This window comes from Chelon labrosus (assembly GCF_963514085.1).
Source record: "Chelon labrosus genome assembly, chromosome: 23".
In the NCBI taxonomy this organism is placed as follows: domain Eukaryota; kingdom Metazoa; phylum Chordata; class Actinopteri; order Mugiliformes; family Mugilidae; genus Chelon; species Chelon labrosus.
Genome location: NC_140356.1, coordinates 13152573 through 13174774, shown reverse-complemented (window position 1 = coordinate 13174774; position 22202 = coordinate 13152573). Strand labels below are relative to the sequence as shown.

General features: G+C 41.9%; 2 protein-coding genes across 2 annotated transcripts in view; both read right to left on the bottom strand.

Moving 5' to 3' along the window:
* Positions 1–1070: 1070 nt before the first annotated feature.
* On the bottom strand, positions 1071–8066 carry LOC311508881 (leucine-rich repeat and guanylate kinase domain-containing protein-like; the record flags this gene model as incomplete). Its single annotated transcript, XM_084573870.1, has 13 exons — positions 1071–1176; positions 1627–1749; positions 2310–2416; positions 2557–2643; positions 2810–2890; positions 3243–3386; positions 4551–4675; positions 4810–4891; positions 5176–5276; positions 5390–5471; positions 6773–6874; positions 7681–7734; positions 7944–8066. The coding sequence occupies 13 exons, from the start codon at positions 8064–8066 to the stop codon at positions 1071–1073; spliced, it is 1317 nt and encodes a 438-aa protein (XP_084429996.1).
* A 1025-nt stretch (positions 8067–9091) lies between these two features.
* Positions 9092–22202, bottom strand: part of exoc4 (exocyst complex component 4) — a 116703-nt gene continuing 103592 nt past the window's right edge. Inside the window, exon 20 of the mRNA XM_084573083.1 lies at positions 9092–11128. Within this exon, the coding sequence (XP_084429209.1) occupies positions 10891–11128 (238 nt within the window). The 3' untranslated portion in view covers positions 9092–10890. The remainder of the gene's footprint in view (positions 11129–22202) is intronic.

Here is a 22202-nt window from a genome sequence, read left to right as displayed (position 1 = left end):
AACAGCTATTCAGACAGAAATTATACAGCACACTCTGTAGCGCAGACAAGAGCATAATAGCAACCACAGGCAGCTGATTGGGGTTAATTTTTGTATAAGAACAGTCACAAGAGGGGGTTTCGAGAGGTTGTGAATGCACAGTTACGAGGAAGCACATCTGAGGATTGAAGAGGGCTGACACATGAAAGGTGAGCACATGGAGAGAGAGAGAGAGAGACGGAGAACGGGGTATTAATAAATCAAGTATCTCACAACAGAAGAATGAAAGGTGGGGAAGAACGGACAAATCAAATGGAGGGAGGAAACTACTGTAAAGTTAACCTCTGTTTGAGTAGACAAAGGCATCAATACCAGCATCAAAGCCCTTCCTGTGCAGTAAATCACTACGTGACCTAGACCTCGATAAATACTCCCCCACCGTTCTTACATAACAGACAGCTCGGAGAAAACAAATGTGTTCAAGACACAAGGAGACATTTTTCTCACAGAGAAAGAGGTAAGCTCAGTTATCTTCAAAGCACATGAGCCGTAGTTTGTGTAATGAATGAGAGGCGCTTGCGTGACAACTCCTTGGGGTGTTTTTGGTGAATTTTTTTGACCAGTTTTCGCATATTGATGGTTTTAGGTCCATTAGCTTTCAGTGTTCTTGTCTGCTACCTCAGACTCATAGTCATTAATTTGAGTTCAAGGAGTTTCATTGAAATTCACTTTAATTAATATGGCCATTATCTTTTTAAATAACATCCATTCAAGTAAAGGTATAGCTTTAAAACAAAATATAACCCAGTTAAAGCAAAATCAATACATCCGAGTAAAACTAATTATCTCCACTCCTCAACTCATTACGGCCAGTGAGTGAAGTGAATTTGAAATGTGACGAAGGAGATGTGTGAAACAAGCACACTCAAGAACCATTGTATATTTAATTTCGTATATTTAATTGCGGTGCAAGTATTAATACATCCGTGAATGATTTATGAGTTTTTCCTGCTAATTTTGTCTTAACAACCAATGACTTTGAGGCAAATATTTTGTGCTGTGATGCAGAATAAAACACACCTATTGTCAAGTCAACTCACCATGTGAATCATGTTCTGAAAGTCTTCCTCGCTGACAAAATGGTAATCAATTCCATCCTCCTCTCCGTAGTAGGGGCCCCTTGTGGTGTGACTAGTCCTGCAGAAAAGACACACACACAGACGCACACTAGAGAAACACTCGCCATCTGGAGGTCGCATGCCATCCAGTGAAATAATTTAAGGTGTGTAAGAAGCTTATGTAAAAATTCCACACCTGTAACAACTAGGAGTGGCTAGCAGTGGGGCTAAGAGCAAGGACCTGGACTTTCCAAACGATTCCAGGCAGTCAAACCAGGAATGTGTCATTATCTTAGATATAGGTTTCACTTTGCAAACCTCTGCATATGTTTTCTGGAGTACGTTTTCTTTATTCAGTACTTACATGCCATATGTACTATATGTTGAAAACGTCATAATTCTCTGCAAAAGTGTATTTTGCACTCAGCAGTCAGGGTTTGACAGGCCACATCGTGTTTCCTAGAGTAGTGTGTGTGTGAATATGCATTGGCACGAACCAGGGAAAAGCTCCTGAATTTTTAGAACTGACCCATGAGCAAAGTACTCGCTGAACTCTTGACACAGTCTGTGAGCCAGCTCTCTCTTCCCACAGCACTGAGGACCCGTCAGCACCAGCATCGGGTAGGGAGAGTCCACACTGGGCAGCGTGCTGCTTGAACACACACACACATGCATACAAATAGGTTTCTCATTAACTCTCGTTTTGCATCTACATTCCTTCCCGTGAACGAGAATAGCTCAAATATAAGAAACTAAGCAAGAGTAAAAACTTCATTGTTCATAAAAGCCACATCGACAGTCAATATAAACTGGAGCAATATGGATGTGCTCCTTCTGGTAAGCGCAGAGGAGAATGGTAAATTGACTGTAGCTGCAGCCTTTATTTGCTGATGATGGATGTTTTCAAAAAAGTGCTGATACATGAACTAATTTTTCTTCTTTGAGGGTAGAGTAGATAATATGAACAGTACTGGAGCACTGCAGATAAATTGTTGCTCAAGTTTGAAAACAACTTTCTTGGTCTATTTTTATTTTGCAGGATATATATGATTATGACCAAAGAGCTGGATTGTTTTGAAACCTTTGTATTAGTAGTTCATTTCCTACAAAGGTATGCTGGTAATAAATCTTGGATAACAACAAGGTGCATAATGTTACATGGACTGGGGATCATTTTCGGGATATTAAACAACACCATATATTTCTACGAACCTATCATAAAGGATCTGGGGACGCATTAGGTGATTCACGAGGTGGGTCATGTGATCCCTGGCTGCAACCACATCCAAAGGAGGGTCATACTTGTTTACTGCTGTCACCTAGGATTTAAAGTTTGCAATCAAGTGTCATTAGCAGCTCACACATCACATTTACAATATAACTGTTGCATTAATTTATGTGATAAAACATGTTTGTGCTGTTTAATGAAGCAAATATTAGCTTTTATGTCTATTTGCACCTTTACTTCAGCAGTGACTTTCTCTTGGTCCAGGACAGTCAGATGCTGAAGGAGGAAGATGATCGCCAGTCTGTAATCATGTTGCTCCTACAGATTACATTCACACAGAATGTAAAGAATACATAAATCACAAAATGAGCAGAGTTAACAGAGGTGTCTGAGTATACCATCAATAAAACACTTAGAGACTGGATACAGAATGAGGAACAGTATACAGCTGTATACAGTCATTTTCACACGTTAAACAAATTACCTGCACAGGGTTTCCCAGCAGATTAAGGTCCCTCAACAGGAGAAGATTATGAATGTGCTTCGACTCTTCAATTTGACTAATCTGGAACAAAGATATAAATCAACATTGTGGAATTCCAGCGTAATAATTTCTCTGTCAAATTAGACCCTTGTTACTAGAAGGTTTATCCATGTCAGCGTTTTGTCAAAGTAGAATTCTGTGACATTGTATTTTAGTGTGTCCAACATTTTCAGGACCTGTACTTATGTTAGTTTTACCTTTCTGTGTACAACAATGCTTGGCAGAGTTGTCTAAAACATCAGAAAATACAGCACTAAATTCACACATGCAAATAATTCTAGTACGAGATACGAGCGAGGCTTTATCTTTAGCTTTAAGGTTTAAGCTGCCATATACATGTCTACATATTTCACAGTTTTTCTCAGATCAGTACCAGGTTTCTCTCCAGGTTGATGGAGCCCAGTAGGTGGAGGTTCTCGAGGCCAGAGAGACTGGTTATGCGATTCAAAGACAAATCAAGAACCCGCAGGCTCTTCAAGTTCTCCAGCCCTTCAATCCTCTCCAGCTGGTTCCCCCTCTGGACACAGAGAGGAAAAAGGACGTGTTTAAAGAGGGGAATGAATGACTTTCATGCATATGCACGCGCACAAGTGGCTCGAAGCCCACAGATCTGCTTTGTATACAGTCAGTGACTGTCATTAATAAATATAAAGAACATGCCATGGACGTTCTGTGAGGTGCCTGAACTTTCTTTCCCATCAGTACTGAACTGAGTGGCAGGCCTGTCTCTTTGCTAAATCCTGACAGGTGAGGACTGACAGCCAAACAGCTGGCGTGCCGCTAGCGCAGCACGCTAACTAACTAAAGAACAAGACCCGGGCTCTGCTCCCTTGTCAGGGTCCCCTAGCCTGATTCTCACTCCACTCCACTGACAAAAGCTGTTATCGAGCCGTCTGGCCACACCTTGCTCTACTCTTGCCAAGCATGTTGCCTGGCAGAGGGCTGCTGTCAGTGGGGGTGGGTGACTGTGCTGGTCCCTTGAAGCCCGGGGTCGGTGCTGTGATGGGCCGGGAAACAACCTGGCTGACACTGCCGCGCTGTTTAGGGAGGCAGCATGCGAGGAAGAGGGGTCAGGTATGGGATTAGCTGGATGCTGGATGGACAGGCTATGCGTGAGTGTGTGCGCGGCTCCTGAATTTGATCCAGGTTCACTGAAACACCAGCAGCTGTTCTCAAAGTAAAGCTACAGACAAGGGCAGGTGCAGTCAAAATGATGGTTGCTGATGACGAGGAAACACTGATAAAAGACAGAGCATGTATATCTGCACACGTACACACACATACAAGCAGAAAGAGGGAGAAAGAGCGAAAGAGAAAAGGCCTGCTGGTGGACCATATGGCGATATTCAAACAAGGGGCCAAGGTTTTAATGTGGCCAAAAACAGAGACATAAAGAGAGGACAGAAGGGGGGAAGAAATAGAAACAGGTGAGGCAGACCATACACAAGCAGGCAGAATTCAAAAATATCTCCATCAATGTGATAGAAGAAAACACAAGAGGGGAAACAATTTCATGCTCATACATAAACAGAAGCCCTGCCAACCACGGGGAAAAGGCAAATGAAATTTCAGTTTATAATGTATGTCTGTAAGCCGGCGCTTGCACGAACTGTGTGCAGAGACGTCTGTATAAATTTGAACTGGTTTATCACATCTCTGACTGGAATAGAGAAGAACCTACGAGGCAGAGGTGTGTGAGAGGCAGACCGTCCACGCCGCTGATCCTCGAAATCTTGTTGTGTGCCAGGCTGAGATGGGTAAGCCTGCAACATTGCTCGAGACCACTAATCTCACTTAAGCTGTTGTCTGAGTGTGGTGATGTTAAGAATAGTAAACAATGCAGAAAAATATAGGTGTACAAATATTTTTATGAGTGCATGATTGACAGAGAAACACAGAGTTCTGCATGTATGAATATAAATGTTTCTCAGTAAGGATACGGTCCAGATCTAGTTTGCTAAGTGATAAATACGCTGACAAATCCCTCATTTTTGTTATACGGTTGTGGGAGAAATTGACCTCCTGAAAAAAAAGACAAAAAAAGCAGCACACTCTTAAGACAAGTAATGAAAATCTTTGATACATCTCGCTGAAGAAATTCTTCAACTAAATCCACAGGGTGTGGGAGAGAACTTGCTAAAGTTCACTGTCATTCAAGGGCACTAAATGCCTTGTAAGCATATTCAAAGAGACTACAGATGGGCTATGGAAATCCAGGCCCATCTTGAGGGAATAGCACGAGAGAGTGAAGCCCAAGCCACCAATCAAATGTTGTCTTATCCTGTCAGCTCAAGGTCCTGCGCTACCTCCAGGTTCTTGGGAGGCTGGAATTCAAAGAAGTTGGAGATTTCGTTGTGAGAAGCATCCAGGACGGCAAGGTCGGGCATGTGGCTCACGCAGGACAAATCTAGAAGTTGTGAAAAGTTATGGAAAATGATCAGCAACTGCAAGAATGTCAGGTCTTCTAGCTATATGGATAAAGTCACCAGCTTATATAAATTGTAAATCTGTTACAGTCACCTTTAATCTTGTTGTGTTGTAGTTCCAGCTTTTGTAGATGGACATACTTGGATAACACAGATATGTCACTGAGATTGTGACTCTAAAGGAGAGAAACATATGGTTCATTTGTCTCAGAATGAAACAGTAGAGCAAGCTATGAATAACATGACACAGTGTGAATATAAACTGTCACCTGTGGTTGAGGAAGCTGTTAAAGTAACGTGTTAAAGTAAAAAGAACTGGTGAATCTCCCTCTGACTGACATCTTTATATTATTAATATTTTAGCTTCAACGTCTAAGCAGCATGTCTGGTGTAGCTGCTGGGGGTGGAGCTAGTTTAAACTACTTATATATGTCACGTTTTCTGTCATGGTTTCCATTTAGTTCTGTCATGTTTTGTCATGTTTTCCGTTCTTGGTTTTCCGTCATGTCTTTCGTCATGTCTTAGTTCGTCATGGTTTCCGTTATGTTCACAGTAATGGTTAGTGTTTAGTTTTTTCTGTTCTGTTTCCTGTTTTATTTTGCTAAGTTCTCCACTTCCTGTTTTGTTACTCCATGTTTTCTTTTGATTAGATCATTGGTTTCACCTTGTGTTAATTCTTGATTTGCTTCACCTGTGTCTCGTCACCCCTGCCTTCCCCTTTGTCCCTGTCGCGTCATACTGCTTGTTACTGCTTGTAAACCATGTTCCACGTCATAGTTTGTTCCACGTTCCATGTCATTGTTCTTGTTCCATGCCATAGTTTCATGCTACGTCTTAGTTTTGATAGTGTTTTGGATTTTTGTTTGTTTTTTGGATTTCCTGCCACCTCGGCAGCACTATTGGTTTTGTAAGTTTTGTTCTTTGTTAATTAAAAACCCTTTTTTGCCAACTCCTGCCTCCTCAAGTCCTGCATCTGGGTCCGTACTCCCAACCCCCGCTACCCACCCATTGTGACAGAATGACGCGACAGGGACAAAGGGGAAGGCAGGGCTATAAATACACAAGAAAAACATGAAAACATGACAAAACATGACAGAACTAAATGTAAACCATGAGAGAAAACGTGACAATATACAGTTTTATGAACAAAGACAGAGAAAGAGAGGGAAATAAAGTTCTGATACACAAATCTGATTTCAGTTTTTCAGACTTTTCTCTAAATATATTGATTAATTATTGAATTGAAACCACATTTAAGTGAGAAGTTTAAGGGGAAAGATAACAGTTTGGTGGAGCTGTCAACGACTCATAGACATGAGAAACGTGACCTTGAGTACACACTGCTTTTTGCAAGACCTCAAGTACAAAGAACGTGTTACAAAAGAACATATACAGAATACAAGTAGCTCTATATTGAACTAGAACAAATGTCATAAAAGTCATTTATGAAAGCTGTCTGTGCTGGTATGTATCTCACACGTAGAGAAAGGCTGTGGTACAAGTGCTGCAGCCCAGAACCGAGGCGTCCACGTCCGTATACGCTGCTGGAGACCATGTCAGCCGTTAAAACACCATCCTTCTGTTAAGGAAAATAAATCAAACACAGTATATATATATATATTTTTTTTTAAATACTGAATGGAGCATGTGCACACCTGGATGCGTCAATGCTATAACAAAGCAGCTGCAGAATTTTACTGTATATGGCACAAAGCCACCAGTGGTGGAAGATGCATTTACATACTTTAGCTGAGTAAGAGTACCAATACAACACTGTTAAAGTAATCCACTACGAGTAAAAGTACTGCATTCAACTCCTTACTTACACAAAGTATGTAGAGCTCAGAAAATTGTTCTCTGTCAGTATTTTACTACTATATATATATAGAGAGAGTTTTGGATGGTGTATATGGTCGATTACTGACTATATGATCAACATATGGGTGTTTTTGTCTTAATCTCTAAAAGAAGAGCTCATTTTTGTAGCAGTGAAATGAAGAGCTAATCCAAGATTTAAACATTTCCTAAGAAACATGCTTTCGACTTGGCAGGAACATTGAAATCTGAACAGTAACTAGCATCTGAAGCTGACAGATGGTAAAAAATAGTACAATATTTAACTGAAATGAAGTAAAAGTCAAAAAAACTAAACAAAGTACAAATATTTCAAATTTGAATCATGAATAAACTTGGATCCTTTCCACCACTGGAGGCTACTTTAAGCATCACCAAGTGCTGACAGCTTCCTGAACCCATAAGCAAACATGCACACATATTCATGCACTACACGGACACACGGATTTTTTCTGTTTCTGCTCAGGCAGGATATGTGCAACTCTCTAAATGGCTGTTAATGCAAATACAACGAATAATCAACTATTTGACCTTTCTGTGCAGTTTTACTCCCCCAGACCTCTTGTACAAGGTTACCTGCTTTACCTGTTGCATAATGGAATAGAGTTTATTACTGAACATGCTCCAGCCACTCGGCAGTATTTACACCAATTTCTCCTTGTTACATATTATAAATTAGCTAAAATTATTAAATAAAATCAAGAAAACAATACAATGATAGGAAGTGCAATTAAAAAATTTTCTAATTTGTTGTAGGTAAGCTAGTTTTAGCGGCTAATAAATACTATCCTTACCTCCATGCCCGTGTTTAGCTCACCGCAGCTGGGTGTCTCTGCTGGGGGAGCGTCAGTGAGGGACCCTGGGGGGATGCTGCTAGGCGACGCTGAAGGAAACTGTTGCTGACTCGTTGTTTCCATCATTGTTTCATGATAAAAACAAAACAAACAAGTCGTCAAAACCGAGTTATAAGCGGTCAAAAGTTTGGAGTTTGTGGTTAAAAAAAAAGTCAGCCTAGCTAGCGACTCAGCTTTGCGCGAGAAGCTAAACTGTTGTCGCTTGGCAACGTTGACAAATGTCAGACGAACGGCATTGTGGGGCCTGTAGTTTGTTTTCAACCTAGCGTAAACGTCGTGTTTCTTTTGTTTTTATTTATATTTTAGGAGAAGGTGAGAATATTTACAACTCATTAGAGGAAGACGAAAACATATTCAACTCCTGGCGTAACCGAGAGTGATGCTAACAAAAGGAATCAACGTGTTTTGGCGTAATTCTTATTCATGGTGTGCATAAAAGTGCTTACTCCTACAATTAAATTAATTAATAAATAATGGAGCTTACTATTCCCCACGTATTTAGTTGCATTATTAACATATTTAAAATTAAAACGAACTATTAGTGAAAGAAATACATTTCAGTTAACAGAAAAAAATTCTCACTGACCTTTGTATTGTAATATCTGTTATAAATTTACTTACATCTTGCATCTGATATGATAATAAAAATATACTTAAACTACATATAATCAGTAAAAACAAATAAGCAAATTCACACAAATGAACTGAAACTCAGCTGAACTGAAAACAAACACTAAAAAAGTAATAAAAACAAATAAAAATTAAGCAAACTATAATAACTCTGTCACCGAGAGGAGTTCACCAGATGTGGATTTGTGCTTACAACAACATCACAAGCCTTCCAGTGATATATTATACGTCTGTGTTTATTTGTCTGTTTCCAGTATGATACACCTTAGCATTTCACGCTGACACAACACATCACACCTGTCAGACTAAATACACCGTGGAGTGTTGGTTTCTAGTACGATATGAAAAAGAAACACCTCCAGTGCAGATGATCGTAACCCTGTGGAAAATATGACAGTTTTGCAACCATGCGTGGAAAATAAATAAAAAAACGCACAAAAGACAAAAGAAGCTGGAAGTATTTTTTGCAGATTTTATTTTTTCTGTGACGTGTAGTGTGTGCACTGACAAATCATGTGTGCTTAATTTAGAGTAGACAAATCTCAGAGCATGTATTAGACAGCTAACAACCAGCAGGACAAGTAGTATATCTAAACTTGTTCAAAACAGTTTGATGTATTCAGTACATTCTCGCGTGAAACTGTTATTTGCTCTCACCAAACAGATGTGCAAAATAAAGACCCATTGCGAGGAAAAAGAAATACAAGAGCAGAAAAGCTAGGACTCACTTACATATATGAGCAGGATCCAGGACTCTTATGGGTTAAGTATGTACAGAGTGGAGTCGTCTTATAGTATCTGTGAGTGGCATGTCACGGTCAGTTAACATTGTATTAAAATTCCCCATGTATAACATTACAAAAGTAGCTCTGGAGTGAACAGATGAATGAGCAGATTTTTAGATTTTACACCAAGTGTACGTTTCAGAGTGGTAGGCGAGCCACTCAGCAGCTCCACAGTTGTTTTCCCATCGATCCCTGCCTATGTGTCATTATGATGGATTGCTCCGCGGGCTTCGGGGAGCCCAGCGCCGGGCCCGCTGTATTGACAAGGCTCCCCCATTCCCCTCTCCTCCTCTCGTTAAGTACTTCTCTCCCAAGTTAATGAACGAAAAAACAAGCAGGGTTGCGGGGAGCGGAATGATTTGTGACCGTCTCTCGTGTTTATAGTTCACTTTAAAAGACTCGGGTTGTGGGAACGAGAAAATAAAGATTCGGAATTGCATAGTTTCAATTTATCGAGCCAGTACGGTGGATTAAACGTATTCCCACGCACATGCTTTAACACAAAAAGTGCCGGTCATTTCTCCGCAGAAGGCTCAACTTGAAGGATAACATTTGAAATAAACCTATTTCACAGAGGGATGAAACTGAAATCAGCAGCATCTTCAGTTTTTTTGTGTCCAATTTGTGAAAAAAAATAACAAAAAAGTTTATATTCTGACAACTTTCCACAATAGTCGCACAAGTTTACGGCTCAACCTATAAGGAAAAAGGGCAGATTTTTTAACAACCATAGTTATGATACAGTTCCCTGCAAGGGAAATCTTTGGGGAGCGACCCAAATTGGCAGCAGACGGAAGATGTGGCCTCATTCAGACAGTCTAATCTGGCATCTGTTATTGCAGACAGAATCAGTAGGCCCATGGGGACGCCAGGAGAGGAGAGACAGAGGTGTAATTGAGAGCAGCAGTTTAGATCTAATAGGAAAATGAGATGAGATAGGGTCTAAGTTTGGGTGAGTGTCCAAGGCCGTCACCATTTATGCGGCGCTGCAGCCGCGGTGTGAGTCAGAGAGCTGTTAAGGGTCCGAGGCGTGGGAGCTGCATTTGTTACGTCTCTTAAAAAGCGGAAGCCGACTATATGGGTTATGACATAGATACATGGACGACTAGACTTTGCAAAGTTAGTGCAGCTCGTCGCCTCCCTTCCCAATTAGAGTGAGTCAGCGCTGAATAAGCTGATATATAATCTACAAAAAGTATATATCTATGTCAGCCCCAGACTACAATGTGTTTCATCACACCAGGGAAGTTGAAATGGAGAAGAGAGCTTCCATTTTCTAGATCTCGCATCTAAAGCAAACATCAATTTCAGTGTTTTCCAACCAAATTTTCAAATACCCCCTACTGCAAGCTGCTCTCAATCATTCTTTAGTCTTGCAAATCTGACCCAATTATCTACTACGCGTGTTCGTGCTAGAGAGAAGTGTAGGATAGAGGTTATTTGGAGGGAAAATGCTCTTTGTTTCCCTTCCATTACACTGTGGTGATCTTCTTGTCCTTGGTGGCCTGCTTAATTGCAGCCTGCTCGCAGATGATCTCCTTCAGCCTCTGCAGCCGGGTGTTTTGAGTGCTCAGGTCGCCCACGCCCGTCTGACTGCGGTGCAGCAAGGACAGGGCGTTGATGTACTCCAGCTCCGTGTAGCGAACACCCTGATCCACCACCAAGTTCAGCAGCTCATCCGCGGTGTTGTACAGCATCTCGTAGTACTGCCTGAAAGGAGAGGGATAGGGGTTAGAGAATCAGAGGAAGGCAGAGGACAGAGAGACTGTCACGCGCTTAAGTAACACTTTATATTCCTCGGTGTGGGATTAAAAGGAGCAGCAGCAAACACAAACCGCTGTTGCTGTCAGGCTCGGTTTTCTTAAAAAGGACTTTAAGGACCTTAGCCCGCTGCCACTGGGACTTGAAGGCAGAAGGAAAACATTCAAGGGCTACAAACTACTGGGACAGTCCTAATGAAACACTGTTGACAAAAGCGGAAAGAAGTGTGTGTAGAATTAATGGGACTTTAACTAGGACCTAATACCTCAATGGGCCATTTGAAAGGAAAAAAAAAAAAAAAACATACTGAAGTACATACTGATAAAGCTGGAGCACAAAGGGAGAGCTGAATAAAAACACTTCCACCGGCTGACTAAACAACACACAGAAAGGTCAAATATGGGAAACAAAACCGAGGAGATACAGCTTCCTCTTGTGTATGTGAGCATAGATCGTACAAGTCATTAGCATTAGTAGCTCACTATAAAGAGACAAACAATACCATAAATACGGATTTTAGTAGGTATGGTAACTTGTCACAACATTCCTGTGTGAAGAAGAAGAAGAAGAAGAAGAAGAAGAAGAGAGCCCGGAGGTCAGGTAATGCACAGGAGAGTGTTGCGGTGCAGGACAGACTATTTTTCTTTGCCCGAGGGTAAAACAGGTCAAATACCTTAGAGAGTGAATGTGTGTATGTGTGTGTGTGTGTGTGACAAGGATTGCTCTCCAAATACAAACAGGACGACCAAAAATGCAGGTACACGCCAGAATAGGTTTTCACCCCTATCTGCCCCCGGCTGTGGGACAAATCCTGTTCTCTAAGGACTGACTCAATGTCACGCTTCCAAGCGGCAGTTGTAGACACAGCAAGAGCAAGAGGGCAGCGGGCGTCCCATGAAATGCGCGTTTAACGCAGAATTCAGAAGCAGTCTGCAGTGACGTTTCTGTTCCTTTTAATCGCATTACAATTTGTTTAACACGTTTGTCGAGTACTGTTGTATGCGTGCAGAGTCGTCTCCTGCAGCTTTCATCACTCCCTGCAGTATTTTCAAACTAATCCCAAGTCAAAACAAATGCCAACCATTCCCGTCAATGTTCGGCCTGCAGTAGCAGCAATCTCTGAACCCATCAGCTATAGCCGGATGACAATTATCTATTCTGCATTCATATCCAGTGTTTATAGAGATTACATTTGCAGTAACTTAATATGGCAGATTTTGGGGGATTGTTACCACAGACACACAGAAATTCATTTAGTTAAAATTGCTGGAGAAAACCACAGAGTTTGAGATTGTCTCCTGTGGGCTTCTGTGAAACAAACAAGAGACGCTTGTCTGTAGATTGTGGGCTGAAACAGTTTCTGCATTCTCATCTTTTACTAGCATGAACTGGCCACCTTGACCAAGGACAGTGTTTCTGGTCACGCAGCAGCAGTGCCATTTAGCGAAGAGAGAAAATCACGGAGCTGACATTGTTGGGTTGAAGAAAGGTTTAGGAAGGGCAGGTTTAGGGAGGTGCTGTGAGAGAGAGAGAGAAAAAAAAGACAATGTGCTGTGAGAGGGTTAACTCCTGCTGTGCCACAGGAAGCTGAAAGTAAATGGGCTCAGATATATCTGACACAGCTCAGTAAAAACACAAAAAAAAATCTTCTTTTTTTTAATTTTAAGTCATTTGTTTAGCTCCACCACCCATCCCGGACTCCATTCCCTTCTTGAGTTGTTCATTTTCTATGCTAACGAGGCGTTAATGAACTCTTAGGGAGCTTCTGTTCCAAGGTGTTTTATGTGCTGTCATTTTGGAGATTCAACAGAAGAAAACGCCAGTAAAGTGCAATGGAAGGGTGGAGAGAATGAGGTGGAGCGAAAGAAAGAGATAAGTGAGGAATAGAGATGCAAAACATCTGTTTTCTGGCCTTCCCCTAACAAGTGATGTCCTTAGTCGTCAAAAGCATTAGCATCACGAGCTCCTCTCTCCATCCTGCTTCCAATTCTTCTCCAAGGTCTGGTTCATGTTTTCATCCTTGAGCTCATTTTATGAAAAAGCTTGTCAATACAAGTAACACGGACTCACACCTTAACGGGGGGGAGGGGGGGGGGGGACGGATGAAAAGCAAAAACAAGACAAAAATGGGTCCCATTACTGGTTTTATTCATGATAAATTGTTCAGCGGATTTGTGCGTTTGTTTCTTGCTGGCTGACAAATGTCTAAATGCGCCTCCAAATGCGTCTGTGCTCAGCGTCTGCCTGTGTCCGCAAAGCAAAACACCAGCATAAAATCATTCCCATTTCATTTCCCCAGACTCGGCGCTTAACTACGCGCTTGAGGCAAATCACCTCGTTATGCGATCTAACGGGAAAAACACATAAAAACACTCATTGGTTTTGTTGACGGGAAGGAGCTTTGAGCAGGAGGCTTTCCTCTCTTAAGATTTAGATGCTGGAAAAAATGCTTTGATGGAACGGTTTGCGTCCGACTACCTGGGAATGATCACTGTAACTTCCCAAAGAGGCGAAACCCTTGCGTAATGTGTAATGAACATTTGTGTATTGAGATTTTTTCTGGTGGTAGGAGACTCTAAAGACACGCAGGTTAGGTTGACTGGAGAATCTGAGCAGCTTGTTCACGAGTGACTTGTCTATCTACAATTTGCAGAATGTGACAGCCCTGCTTCCCACTATCACCCAGCAGGAGCTAGGACCGGCTGGGAGTATTGTGCAGGAGTAACGACAGGCGAACATTTAAAACCCCAGACACGTACAAGTCATCACTAAGTTTTTGTTGTTGTATTTGTGTAGGCTGACTCAAGTTTTTAGGTACGCCCCCTTGGTTCAATTAAGAAAACCCTCCTGGTAGCCTGCAGCAGTAAGTTATGCACACAGTGGGATATAAACAACAAACACCCCTGCTGTAAACTGCGACCACTTTAAAGGATACCGAGTGCTGTTTGGACATTTTTCTCCAGCATAAAAAAAAATATATTTTTATGATAGATTAGCAAAGGAGGCTTGACAGCTCTGGAACCCATCTGTTAATGCGGCAGCTGACAGGAGAATATAAAAAAAATAAAAAGTAAAAATCATCAATTCTGTAAAGCGCGGCTTAAAAGAATAATAGCGACAATAATTCACTTGGTGGCGGCGCGTTTAGGGAAAATCCCACAGAGCATTTGTTAAAAGCAGATATACTGATGCTCATTTATAAATGACGGAGGCTAAACCCACTGCGCGGTTCGCTGTCGTTTCCGTAGCATCTGATATCAGAACCGAGCGGCTGCATCTGCAGGAGGAGAGCGTTAGCTGGTGGTTAGAGCGTGCGTTGACGACAGCTGGCGATTTGGGCTCGTTCGGAAGGTGTGCTGTCTATCTGCGCGTGTGTCTGAGTGATGTATGCGGGTGTGCGCCCAAAACGCTTTCAAACAGTTCATTACCCAAGCAGTTGGAAGGCCATTTGCCAAACAGGGTAAGGGGCTGCTAATAAGATTAAAATCTCTCAGCACCCCGCCATCAAGAAAGGACCCCTGGTGAAACACACACAAACAAACACTTCTTTTCTTTTGTTAGAGAGGCAACTAGTACATGAAACAACCCTTTCTTCAACCACAAAACCAAAGTGAATTGAAATGTCGTCTTCCTTTAAATCTTTATGGCCCTCAGGCTCCGTGTGTGTGTGCGTCCCATGTCTATACACACACTTTTTTACCAATTTCCACCTGCGTCCTCCAGAAGTCCCATCCATAACTGCACCATTTCACTAATCAGCTTCTTTTTTTTGTGCGTCAACATGCCTCCATGGTGTGCTTTCTATTAAATTTTAATTAGCCCCCCCCTTCTCCTCCCACCACCTTTCCTCACACACAAAGAATATTAAGTCAATTTATGATGCGAGGACGCCGCACAGGGCACACTGATATGTATGTCAATGTGGCGCAAGAGTGTGAGGGAGAGAGACACCCGGAGGAGGGAAAGAGGGGGAGCAAGGGGGGAGGAGAATTAAATAAAAAAAAAAAAAGACAGACAGACAGAAGAAAAGTGAGAGAAAGACAAGATTCAGCACAATCCATTTCCCCTCATTTCCAGCGTGTACAATATTAAGGCCATTACAGGCTGCTGCTGTCAGCGTGTTTGGAACAACACATTAGTTAGTGGGGGTGGGGTGAGGAGGTGGTGGTGGTGGAGGAGGAGAAATAATGAGAGAGAGGATCAAACCAAACTCTCCATCAACTAGAGCCAAGGCTTGTTGCTGCAGTAACAAATACCCACCGACACCAACAACAGGGCTTTTGACTTTCTTCCTCTCGCTGTCGTCGGCTGGTCGCTAGCGGACCTTCCAGACTCCGGTTGCCCAGGTAACCCTCTTGTTTCTGGGTGACACGAGTGGAAAATATTGCAAGTGTATGGGCAGAGCTCATCTAGGCTGTCTGCTCCACTGTCTAAATGATGAATTTGGAGGTAGGAAGCTGTGGGTCCTTGAGGTGAATGTTTGAGGAAGTCACATGTCAATAAACCGCATCAGTTGCAACCACCGGACGTCACCTCGAAGATGAGGATAGTTCTTGCAGTATACAATAAAAACATAGCTGGAACAAAGGAAAGTGGACTTGTTGGATCAAGAATTCAAGAAACCTAAGAAGTCCTCTTGGAACTACCCACTTTGCATCACCGCTATCGTAGCTACAACTCACTGGATTGCTAGTCTTTTCCTGTTCCGTAATAGGCGTTCAGTGTACCGGCTAGTCGATTTTCCGACTTTGCGCTTTTGGCATCGTGTCGACTAGTCACCGATCACGTGACAATAACAACACGAACGCTTTCGAGAAGACAGGTGAGGAGCCCAGTGGGTCATTGTTAGCAAACTAGCAGCGGCTCATCAAGTGTGTGGAAACACTTCATTAAAGATAAAGTCCATGCAGAACATGCAAGTCGGTCCTGAAATGCAACAAAAGTACTACTGCAATTCACACTAATCTGATAAAGTATCTGCAAACGCCAGCAGTCAGTTAACAACTTCACCAAAGGCCCTGTGGTAACAGAGAGAAGGAGGCTGCACATAAACAATTTGCTGGTGAATTTCATCGTCAAAGTTATTAGAGCTTATTAGAGACTTTTTTTTTTTTACCCCGTCAACACTAACCTATAACAACATGCTGTATAGCACTATTAAATGCAATCGATGGTGCTGACTTGCAGCCTGTTTTTATACAGGCTATACATATCTGCACTGCAGATATGTCTGTTCTGAGCACATGTATTCAGGTCAAGAATATAGATTTCATTGTTGCAAAGCATTACTTTCAACTGTGTTTTTATTCATATAATAGTTGACTTTAAAAAATCTGGACTCATGCAACCCCTGTTTTTCATGTTAAACTCTTGTTTTTGACACATACAAAAGGGGCGTAGGAAACTAAGTGATCAAGAAGGCATAATCTTAAAACTAGGCCATCCAAGACGGATAAAATTGATCACTGATCATCTGCCAATATAGTAATTTGAAGTCAAGCTGAGTCTCACCAGATGTTGGTTACTACGCTCAGTTGTTTCACTGCCAACAAAGGACGAGGAGAGATTTATTTAGCCATTATCTTATCTTCTGGTGATCAAGATCAGTGGCTCGTAATCTTTTGAAAATCTTTTTAAGTTCTCCTTCAAAGGTTTTTTCTTTGTAAATCACAAGATGAAACATTCGGGTTTTAGATCACTCCCTTTCCCCCCTCTCTTTAAAAGCTGTAAACCGAGCAGGCAGTCGGTTTTATGTCTATCATGTTGTTTATATATCATCCCCTCGCCGTTCTGACAGTAGTAATTTCTGACTGCAGTGCGTCTGGAGGACTCGTGTGCCGGAAAGCATGCCGCGTTACTATGGTAACTGGAAAGCATGAGTTGTCGCGCTCAGTCAAAGCTGCAGTCTAACTGTATGTTTAACGGGGGTTAATAAAGCAGTGATCAAGATGTTTATTCTACCATTGTGATATGTCTGAAATGTTATTTCAGATGAGGCCTCGTTTATGTGAGATAAATGCAGAGTGAAAAAATAAAAAATATCGACATTAATCTCAAGGCCAAGAGGCAAAAAGAAAATGGATCTTTACCTGAAGATAATAGCATTGACGCGTGTTATTTTCACAAGTAATTGGTGTTTTTCAAAAATGAGCCCAGCTTAGTGTGGTTGTAATCTCAGTCTATACATCCTTCTGCCTCTTTCAATCTGTCTCTAAGGTCCTCCTCCCTTCCTTCTGTCTTTCTCACCCTGCAGAGCGGTGTATTTGTCTCTCCTCCTGGTAATGAGGAAAGGTCTGCAGAGACTCCGAGACTGAAGCTTCATCAGCAAAGACCAGTCTCATCATGCTGCGCCACGCACAACAAACACACACAGATGAGAGAGTGCATGCGTGCACACTTACGCCGGCTTCATCAGCAAAGGCGGGCTAAGGCGGGCAAAGCCTCGTCATGCTGCGAGGTGCACGACCATAAACACACGCACGCAGAGACGGGCTTCATCAGCAAAGACCAGTCTCATCACACTGCACCTTGCGCATGCACGCAGAAAACAGGAGCAGGGGAAGGGAGGGGCTGGAGGAAAGACGGGGAAGAAAGAGAATTTCAATTCAGCAGAGGCAGTGCAGGTGACTGGATAGCAAATATGAGAGAAAAACAGTGGGGGAGAAAAAGGGAGGAGGAGGAGAGATAAAGAAAGAGACACAAGGTGACAGGGAGGGAGACAGAAGCGCACCGAGACCAGGCCTAAATACAAACAGTTTTATCTGTTGACACCCACTACCTCCTGACATGGCCGTCAACTGTACTTATTACCGCATTCTCTGTAGACACACCGCAGCCTGTCACCTTCACACACACACACACACACACACACACACACACACACACACACACACACACACACAAAGACAGCTTATTCGCCAACGCACAGACACTGGGGTGGTCACTTTAGAACAATACACAAGCTTCTTGTGCACTACACACATGCACACCTGCACACTGTAGTAATTTCCAGTAGCAGACAGGTGGGTGCGATGGTCTGAACTCTGGGGCATCTCTACAGTGAGCCTGTCAGACTGGTATTTAGCCTAGCTATGGACTAAGGGGCTTGCAAGTTTTCTGGGGATGTTATGACAGCCCGGCAACCTGCCTACACGGGTCACCAGGCAGCCCAGAGCTCCACCAATGTGTGCCTGTGATAGTGTCAGTGTGAAAAAAACATACCTAAAATGTTTAAACCTATTTAGACCGCAAATGACTTCACATTAATTTACTGAATGTGTTTAAATACGGTCATGCACAGGTTTTCTAATGATCCTTTCAAGATTAAAAAGCTGCTTATATATATGTTATGTATATGCTTTCACGCCTTGATTCCCAGCACTATAAGCAGAGCAAAGGAACAAAAACCGACTCAAAAACTAGAAAACAGATCAAAGTATCCACGGATTATTCGTTTTTTTTTTTTGTTTGTTTGTTTTTGTTTTTAATATCTGGCTGAAACTGAATACTGTGCTCCAATGACAGCAAATCATTTTCTGAGAAATCTCGAAGAAGATGCAAAAACAAAAACAACCTGTTTGCTGACTCCCAGTTATAGTAAATGGTCTTGTATTTATAAAGCGCTTTTCTACCTACCTACCTGGAACTCAAAGTGTTTTACAGTCACAATAACACAATCACTTTGTATACAACTCAGGGTTCAGTGTCTTGCTCAAGGACACTATGGCATGTACCAGGGATCGGACCGCTAACCCTCTAGTTCATGGACAATCTGCTCTGCCTCTGCGGAGCCACAGTCGCCTCAGCAGTTATAAATAGGAAATGAAAATACTGTTTAGGTAGCATCAAACAAGTCATTTGACAAACACTTGTATTGACATCCCTGTTCAGTCTTGGTGAAAAATCTAAAAGAAAACTTAGCATTGTTGTTTCTGAATCACTCAAGAAAACCAAAAACAGAAACGGCATTTGAGCCGAGCTACAAATAATCCAGTTATATTCGAGTTTCATGAAAGTGAATGGAGAGAGAATTTGAGGTTTCCTGTTTCTGTTTTTAACGGTAAAATGAATAATTTATTGTGTTGTCATTCTAGCACTGTAAACAAATGGTGGAAATCTACAAGGACTCGGCAAACAATATGCGTTAATTGTTTCAGATCTCTATTTTAGGAGCCCAAATCTGTTGCCAAGATTTCCTCTTAGGTTTGAGTGGACTGTTGCCAAGCAACACTAAGTTTGCAAAACTTGTGTTGTCGTGTGTAACTATTTTGTCTTCTGGTCTTTTTAAGATAAAAGCAACTTCACCTGTTTATCTCATCCCCTGTCAAGATATCAGCATAAAGAGATAGAGACAGAGATAGAAAGAGAAGGACGAGGAGACACAGGACAATAAGAGGTGATCAGCAGAATGATGTGGTTGAGTGCGCAGTCAGTACAAACACACACACACACACACACGTGAGGTGTTGCAGTGACACACAGGTCTGCAGAATGAGCCCCAGAACTGTTTCTGAGCAGATGGTCGGTGTGTGTCCGCTTGTGTGCTTGTGTTCAGGTGTGTGTGCTTGACCTTGACTCACAGAGCTGATGCTGCTGCCAAACGTCTGACTGAGAGACAAGAGGCCGCTATAGGACTGTACAAATACACATGCTCTCTCTCTCTCTCATACACACACACACACACTTGACTTTTATCATCTTGTGCAACATTAGTAACTGACATACGGTGGATTTTCAGGGTCTTTACAAATATATATAATGTATTTAACCACAAGGTGGCACTGTTTCCCCATCCTTTTGCACACCGAGACAAACGTGTCCTCATGAGTTCTGCAGGGCTGTGTGCTGTTACCAGGCCTCTCCTTAGTTTTAGCTCAATCATTGGCTGTTATGGTGCCCTTGTCCAGGTCTCCCTCTTTCCCATACAAGTGTACAGATGCAGAAAAAACACACACATTAACATGGACACACAAATAGGAACAAAAAAAAAAAGTACACAGGTAGACAAGCATCTGCAGCCTTTCTGCAAAGCGGGCTTCCTGCTGTGATTACTTCCTTTTCTTGTTTTGTTCTTGCCTCTCCAGAGGTGGTAATAAAATGCTGATGAATATTCTGCTTTTAGCTACTCGTCCTTTTTGCTTTTTTTTTGCTCTGCTGGTTCTGTCAGACGGTGTTCGTTTTCTCAGCCAGAATCTTAACAATAAAACCGTTGTTTCAAGATGCCATCTGGGGTTAATTTTTGATTTTCTATGAAATATGTAACAGTAAATTGATTTAAGGCTGATGATGTTTTGTGTTTGTTTGTGTGTGTGTGTGTGCTTGTGCAGCTATCCGAATGAGGACCAGTTTTAAGACCATCGAAGTGAGGACACGGCTATTTGAGGGTTAAGACATGGTTTTAGTGTAAAGTCCAGAATATGGTTTGGATCAGGGTTAGGGCTGTGACACACCAATATGACAGTTTGATGTTTATGACGATGTTTCTGCGATGTGGCACTGGTCGGACTCCTGACGCTAGCGTTTCAGCCTATCCGGTATGTCGACTTAGTGAGGAATTTTTCAGTGAAAGAGATCAAGCTGACTGGCTGATCTGCTCAGCAAACCAGTGTACAAGAAGAAAACGAGATGTGACAAAAGTAAGCGCACATGATTATACAGAATAAATAAACCTTTGACCGCCTGATTAGCATGATTCAGGAGAAGCTAGCTTTGTGCCATGGTTTGTAGCACCTTCTAGCTTCCTAGCTTACCAGCTAATAGTAGCACATCTGGTTTCACCTTTTGAGTGAGGAATACATACTACTGCCACCTGCCTGTAATGAGCTATGAGTGAAGAACGTATGTGCTAAAACTGACCATTGGGGGTAGTCTTTGCAGTGGGTTCCAGTTCAACTTTTTAGTCCAGAGGTCTCCCAGTTAAGTCCTATGATATTATTATATCAACCATCAGCCAAATATAATTATTATATTAAAAAAGTCAGAGTTTGATGCTAATAAGCAAGAAGAATGAGCAAAAAGGTCATCTATAAGCATATTACTGCATCCAGTTAGGCAGTGTTTCATGAGACATCAATACTAGACATAAGCTGTGGAAACGTGACATTCTATGGACAAATGTATGTAAGATTAATTAATGTATTAGCGAATAAAACATATTTTAAGAAAACAGTTGAATTTAAATTGAACTTTGCTAGCTACGGCTTATAAGGTTAAGCTAGTTCACGTTACGTCTGGAGTCGTTTCCTTCCGTTTTGACCAACTCTCTTTAAATAATTGTTAATCTCCATGGTCTAAAAAAAATCAAGCATCACGTTTTAAAATGCATTGGTAACATAATAACACAAATAGCTTCTCATGCTAAATGCTGTTTTCTCTATCGGGTTAAATTCAGTACAGAGCAGGTGAGCGGCCGGTGTGTGTGGAGGGTCTCATGGGGAGGGAAGGGAGGGAAAGATGCTTTCAGGAGCAATATGAAAAACAACACAAACACAACATTGTTTGAAATGTGCAAAAATATTTCCGATTCGTTATCAGGCCATGGCAGAGTAAATTAGACCCTGGCGGGCCGCCATAGTATTGACATTGTGTGTGAAAACACTGAGATAGGGATGTGTGGACATGTATTCGTGTCCAACAATGTTAGGAATCATTGTTTGTAAGAGCGTGTGGTTTTAGAAAAGGATGACTTTTTTGAATTTCAACATGGTTTAGGAACCTAAAAATGGGTTTCTATTATTCCACAGTTGCATCATTTTAACATATTTCCATCCTCACACATCGTACAGGCCGTATGGTCAGCTCCAATAGCAGATGTAAGCATACTTTATGAATATTCATATCCTTAATATGAATATGCTTATTTCAAAATGCTGATTGGTTTGGCCGAGTAGCTGTGCACGGGTAAGAGCAAGAGATACATAGAAGATGTGTGCATGCGTGTGGGTTTGTGTATGCGCCTGCCAGAGCTGGTGTGTCTTGGAGCCGGAGGCCGGCCAATCCAAAAAGCCATGAATGTGTAAACAAT